The 5,611-nt window shown below is 67.8% G+C and overlaps 3 protein-coding genes across 3 annotated transcripts in view; 2 read left to right on the forward strand and 1 right to left on the reverse strand.

The window, feature by feature from the left end:
- The window catches only part of FARSA (phenylalanyl-tRNA synthetase, alpha subunit), a 3,055-nt gene extending 1,159 nt beyond the window's left edge, over positions 1-1,896 (forward strand). The window contains exons 6-13 of the mRNA XM_010569809.1: positions 54-182; positions 249-364; positions 445-529; positions 622-721; positions 803-971; positions 1,049-1,126; positions 1,596-1,710; positions 1,791-1,896. Coding sequence (XP_010568111.1) covers positions 54-182; positions 249-364; positions 445-529; positions 622-721; positions 803-971; positions 1,049-1,126; positions 1,596-1,710; positions 1,791-1,896 — 898 coding nt within the window. The remainder of the gene's footprint in view (positions 1-53; positions 183-248; positions 365-444; positions 530-621; positions 722-802; positions 972-1,048; positions 1,127-1,595; positions 1,711-1,790) is intronic.
- A 193-nt stretch (positions 1,897-2,089) lies between these two features.
- SYCE2 (synaptonemal complex central element protein 2) lies at positions 2,090-4,183 on the forward strand. The gene is made up of 4 exons (XM_010569818.1): positions 2,090-2,211; positions 2,502-2,738; positions 3,022-3,220; positions 3,989-4,183. The coding sequence occupies exons 1-4, from the start codon at positions 2,090-2,092 to the stop codon at positions 4,181-4,183; spliced, it is 753 nt and encodes a 250-aa protein (XP_010568120.1).
- A 491-nt stretch (positions 4,184-4,674) lies between these two features.
- The window catches only part of GCDH (glutaryl-CoA dehydrogenase), a 2,541-nt gene continuing 1,604 nt past the window's right edge, over positions 4,675-5,611 (reverse strand). The window contains exons 3-6 of the mRNA XM_010569819.1: positions 5,539-5,611; positions 5,340-5,465; positions 5,097-5,257; positions 4,675-5,008 (exon numbers count right to left, since the gene is read on the reverse strand). Coding sequence (XP_010568121.1) covers positions 4,917-5,008; positions 5,097-5,257; positions 5,340-5,465; positions 5,539-5,611 — 452 coding nt within the window. The 3' untranslated portion in view covers positions 4,675-4,916. The remainder of the gene's footprint in view (positions 5,009-5,096; positions 5,258-5,339; positions 5,466-5,538) is intronic.

The raw sequence follows: 5,611 nt of genomic DNA on the forward strand, positions 1-5,611 counted from the left end.
CAGCCCTGCTGTGACCCCCCAACCCCCGCATGACCCCCCGACCCCACCCACAGAGGGTCCTGGCAGCAGCGACCCTTCAAGCCCTACAACTTCTCAGCACTGGGGCTGCCACCCGCCTGTGGCCACCTCCACCCCCTGCTGAAGGTGCGCTCCCAGCTCCGCCAGATCTTCCTGGAGATGGGGTGAGTGGGGGGCCTGGGGGGGGGCACCCAGGGGGGCCACAACCCCCCTGACACTGTGGCCCCCAGGTTCACAGAGATGCCAACCGACAACTTTGTGGAGAGCTCTTTCTGGAACTTTGATGCCCTCTTCCAGCCCCAGCAGCACCCAGCCCGTGACCAGCACGACACCTTCTTCCTGCAGGGTGGGTGCTGGGGGTGGGGGATACAGGGGTGCCCCCCAGACCCCACTGACTTCCCCCCTCGTGTCTGTGCCCCCCTCCAGACCCCGCCGAGGCCCCTGAGCTGCCCGCCGGCTACACGGCCAAAGTGAAGAAGGTCCACTCGCAGGGAGGCTACGGCTCGCAGGGGTGAGGGTGAGACCTTGGGCCGGGGGCAGGTGGGGGGCTGTGCCCCCCACCCCCAGGCTGTGCCCCCCCCCCCAACTGAGCCGCCCCCTCAGGTACAAGTATGAGTGGCGGCTGGAGGAGGCGCGGAGGAACCTGCTGCGCACCCACACAACGTCTGCCAGCGCCCGTGTGCTCTACCAGCTGGCCCGCCAGGTGGGACAGGTTTGGGGGGGCACAGGGGAGCTTGGGAGGGGGGATCCTGCCTGACCCCACCCCTCCTTTGCCACCCCCCAGGAGAAGTTCTCCCCAGTGAAGTACTTCTCCATTGACCGGGTCTTCCGCAATGAGAGCCTGGACGCCACTCACCTGGCCGAGTTCCACCAGGTGGAGGGGGTGGTGGCCGACCGTGGCCTCACCCTTGGCCACCTCATGGGCACTCTCCGGCAATTCTTCACCAAGCTGGGTAGGGGGGGCACTGGGGGGGTCACCTGGGGGGGGTTGGGGCTCCCCAGGGCCCCCCTCACCCCTCTCCGTTCCCAGGCATCACTCAGCTGCGCTTCAAGCCGGCCTATAACCCCTACACGGAGCCCAGCATGGAGGTGTTCAGCTACCACAAGGGTGAGGGGGGCCCTGGGGGTCTGCATGGGCCACCCCCATGGAGCAGGGGGGGTCCTGGGGGTCTGCGTGGGCCCCCAAAGGAGCCCCAGGGTCTGTGTGTGCACCCACAGAACTGGGAGGGACCCCATAGTCTGCACATGCACCCACAGAGCACAGGAGAACTTGGATGACTTTTTGGGGTGGCAGCCAGCTTAGCCTCATTCTCTCCCCTATGGAGTGGGGGCCTTTGGGATACCCCTGTAGGGTGGGGGGGGTTCTGGGATGGCCCTGTGGGGTGGGGGTCAGCCTGGCCTCAGTGTCTCCCGGGGGGGGGGGCCTTTGGGGTGTTCCTATGGCAGAGGGGGTCTCTGGGGTTCTGATATGGGGTGGCCTGGTCTCACTCCCTCTGAGGTAGGGGGTCTCTGGGGTGCCCCATGAGCAGGGCCCCTGTCTCACCCCTGTGGGGTGGGGGCCCCCACCTGCCCCCCAGGACTGAAGAAGTGGGTAGAGGTGGGGAACTCGGGGGTCTTCCGCCCTGAGCTGCTGCTGCCCATGGGGCTGCCCGAGAACGTCTCCGTCATCGCCTGGGGGCTCTCGCTGGAGCGGTGAGTTGAGGGGCAACTGGGGGCCCCAGCAGAGGGAGGGGGCCATCCCCGCCCCCGCTGACCCCCCTCTCCTGTGGCAGCCCCACCATGATCAAGTATGGCATCAACAACATCCGGGAGCTGGTGGGGCACCGGGTCAATCTGCAGATGGTCTACGACAGCCCCCTCTGCCGCCTGGACTCCTAGACCCCATCCTGCCCAGGGGGGTGCCCCCTCAATAAAGCCTCGTTGTCCAGCTGGGTGCCTGCATCTGTGCCGGGACAGGGACCACGCGTCGGGTGGCGGGCGGGGGGAGGGGGATTCGCTGTTCCCGGGGGTCCCCACAGCCTCACACAGCTCTGAAAGGAGCCGCACCCACAGACGCTCCAGCCCCGCAGCCATGACCGCGGCTCCCCACGACCCTCTGCGGTGCCTCAGCCCGGCGGCCTCACACCGGGGCACCTCCTCGCTCCTCAACCGGCCTCCCCCGCCCACAGGCCGCCACCCCGGTGCGTCCCGACCGTACCGTCTCCCGGCGCCATCGCGGCTCCATCTCCTCAGCGCCCGGCCCGGCCCTTCCCGCCTTTTCCCGCACCGCCTTTCAATGGCCCCCCCCCGCCGCCGCCCAGGCGGGCGCCGATTGGCCGGCGCAGGTGCCCGTCGCCCACCGAGACCCTGCCCACCGTGCTCTCCTCAGCGCCGTGAGGGGCGGCTGCGGGTCCCGCTTCACCGTCCCCGGGCTCCGGCCAGCGCGGGTCCCCGGTCTGGTGCCTGGCCCCTCCGCCCCGGGCCCCGCTTCCCTGTCGCGGCAGTGGGACCCCCCTGGGGCTGAGCGTAGGCCCCGAGCAGCGGCACCGGAGCCAGGCAGGTCCTTCCCCACCCAGCGACCCCGCTGAACCTGGCTGTGCCCCAGTCCCTGACGGCCGCCTGCCCCCCAGGGTGGGTATGTCGCGAAAGGAGCACAAGGGGCCCGAGCTGGAGGTGGCAGCGGGTGACAGCCCCTTCGTAGGGCTGGGCAGAGACAAGCCCCAAAGCGAAGACCCTGACAGGTAACACGTTTTCTGCTTGCTGTTGCCTCGCACTTTTGACCTAAATTGGTGAAAAAAGAGCATACAGGGAGTGACAACCCCACAGGCAGTGCAGCGAGGGGTGTCCTGGGTGACACACACATCCCCTTGTCCACGAGCCACCACATTCATTAGCAGGGTTCCCAACATTTCCCAATTAATGTGACCAGCCGGGCAGGCTGTCCCCTCCCTGGTCAGGGCAGAGCACGGCCCCATCCCCGTGGGGTGCGTGCCCCTGACACGCAGGTCCTGTGTTTTGGCCGAGGACGGAGGTGCTGCCCACAGCCCCACAGTCCAGCACGGAAGCAGTGCTGGACGGCCAGGCCTCCCGGTACTTTGCGGCGCTAGATGCCAGCATCAGGGGCCTGCAGCAGCGCACACAGCAGCTGATCGACAAGGTGAACGACAGCCGCAAGGAGGACCACGCTGTGATGAGCAGCTTCAGGGAGACCCTGCTGCTGAAGGTGGGGGCCAGGGAGTGGCAGGGGGCTGCTGGCATAGGAGGGAGCGGTGGGTGAGGAGACCCCAGCCCATGCCAGCCCCTTGCTGCTGAGCAGGGCTGCACAGCCATGTGGTCTCTGCTTGACGCGTTTAATCGCATTATTCTGCCCGAATTAGCAGCAGGCTGGGGGGCGGTGAGACGAGGTGTCATGGGGAGGGAGTGCCGTGTGAGCAGCCTCTTGCAGGGCACCGGCGCCAGCTGCAGAGCCTGGTGTGCTGTATGCACCGGTGCTTGCTGCTGTGGTGGGGGAAGCGCCCACAGCCCCTTCTGGAGTGGCTGCAGCTGCCTCCAGCCCCGCTTTGGAGAGCAGAGGGGCCACCAATGGCTCCCCCGTCCCTGCGCAGCCGCTGGCTGCCCTCGGCATCCTCGCTCGGCTGCGTGCCGTGCCGGACTTTGCTCCCACTGGCGTCCCTGCAGCCGGGGGGGCCATGCCAGCAGGGCAGGAGGGGAGGCTCCCGCAGGCCCACACACAGATGGCGGCCCAGCCTTGGCAGCTGCGGCCCGCGGTGACCCGGCACTTGATGGCTACTGCGGTCGGCTCTCCGGCTACCGTGGGCGCAGCTGGCAGTGGCAGCAGCCAAGCCAGGCTGGGAGCTGTGCCAGCCCAGGCAGCCGCAGCTGCCACCCCCCCTCTGGGGACGGCAGCCGGGTGCCAGCTGTGCCAGCAATGCTGCCCACCCCCGCGCCCCAGCAAGAGCCGTTTCCCCCCTTTTCTGCCCCGGTGCGGCAGGTCTCGGGCCTGGCAGAGCAGGTGGAGGAGCGGCTCTTCCACCTCTACGGCCTCCACAACGAGCAGATCCAGGAGCGGCTGCAGGAGCTAGCAGAGGTGATGGAACGGGTGCGGCAGGCTGAGGCTGAGCTCCGGCAGGTCTGCCGCACCGTGGAGGCAGCCTACCACGACCTCTGCCTGCAGCCTGAAACCTGAGCAGGGCCTCAAATGCACAGAGGCCCCCCCAAACCCGCCGGAGCCCCCCCTAGCCCTGCAGCAGCCCGCCTGCCCTGCGAGTGGGGCCTGTGTTGCCCACTGCTGCTGTGCCAGGGCGGCTGCAAGCGGGAAAGGGGGACTGGCCCAAAAGGGCTTTTCTGTTGCTGTTGGTGTTCGGGTTTAGCACAAATAAAAAGAGCAAAAACCCCAAAGGCTGAATCCAGGGGGCTGCCGGGGCTCTGCCGCCCGCTCACTTCTGGCCGCTTGCCAGGGCAAACCCAGCACGTGCTGAAGCGGGACCCCCTCCCAGTGGCAGAGCTGTGTCCTGGCGAGTTAATTAATGCTGATGAGGCTCACGCTGATGAATGGAGGCTGGCATGGGGTGGCTTTTCCACCTTTTATTGGTGAGTGGCCACGAGGACAGCAAAGGCACTGAGGCAGTTCACTGGCCAAGAGGCTCTGCGGCAGAGCCCGGCGTCCCATCAGTGACACCAAGTCCTGTCAGTGACAGCAGGTCTGTTCAGCAATACCCTGTCCAGTCAGCAACACCAAGTCCCATCAGTAACATGGGTCCAGTCATCGGCGCTGCCTCCTCGAGTCCTTCCCCATGAGGAGCGGATGTGTCCCCCATGGGTGACGTCCTGGCCCCGCCAGCAGCAGCACGAGGCCGGTCATGCCGCAGAGCGTCACAGCCGCATGCTGCCAGTGCGGTGCTGAGCGCTGTCTTCCCCCACTAGCTCCGTGGTGCCGGCGGCTTGCTGGGGGCGAAGGCCTGGATGCCGGTGATGGCTCGGCCCAGGATCAGTGCGTGGATGTCGTGGGTGCCTGTGGGCAAGGGAGCGGCCAGGCCTCGGGGGCGCCCAGCGGTGCCGGTGCCAGCACGACCCCACACCCCTGCCCGGCATGGCGGTACCTTCGTAGGTATTGACGGCCTCCAGGTTCATCACGTGCCGGATGACATGGTACTCGTCGCAGATGCCGTTCCCCCCCAGCATGTCCCGTGCCTCCCGGGCGATGGCCAGTGCCTTCCCACACGAGTTGCGCTTCAGCATCGACACCATCTCAGGGGCTGCCCTGTGGGGATGGGGACACTGACACCCCCCGGCCACCACTGCCAGACCCCCCCCGGCTCCAGGCCCCCCGCAGCAGCACCCACCTGCCCTCGTCCTTGAGGCGGCCCAGGCGCAGGCAGGCCTGCAGCCCCAGGGCGATCTCCGTCACCATGTCTGCCAGCTTCTTCTGCACCAGCTGGTTGCGTGCCAGCGGCCCCCCAAACTGGCTCCTGTGGCAGAGGGGGGCGGTGGGGCCAGGGGACAGGCGAGACCCCCGGGGGCACCCCTCGGCCCCGGTGTTACCTGTCGAGGACGTACTGCCGCGCTGTCTCCAGGCAGGCCTCGGCGGCGCCCAGTGCACCCCAGGCGATGCCGT

This window comes from Haliaeetus leucocephalus, unplaced genomic scaffold, assembly GCF_000737465.1.
Source record: "Haliaeetus leucocephalus isolate CR32 unplaced genomic scaffold, Haliaeetus_leucocephalus-4.0 Scaffold274, whole genome shotgun sequence".
In the NCBI taxonomy this organism is placed as follows: Eukaryota; Metazoa; Chordata; class Aves; order Accipitriformes; family Accipitridae; genus Haliaeetus; species Haliaeetus leucocephalus.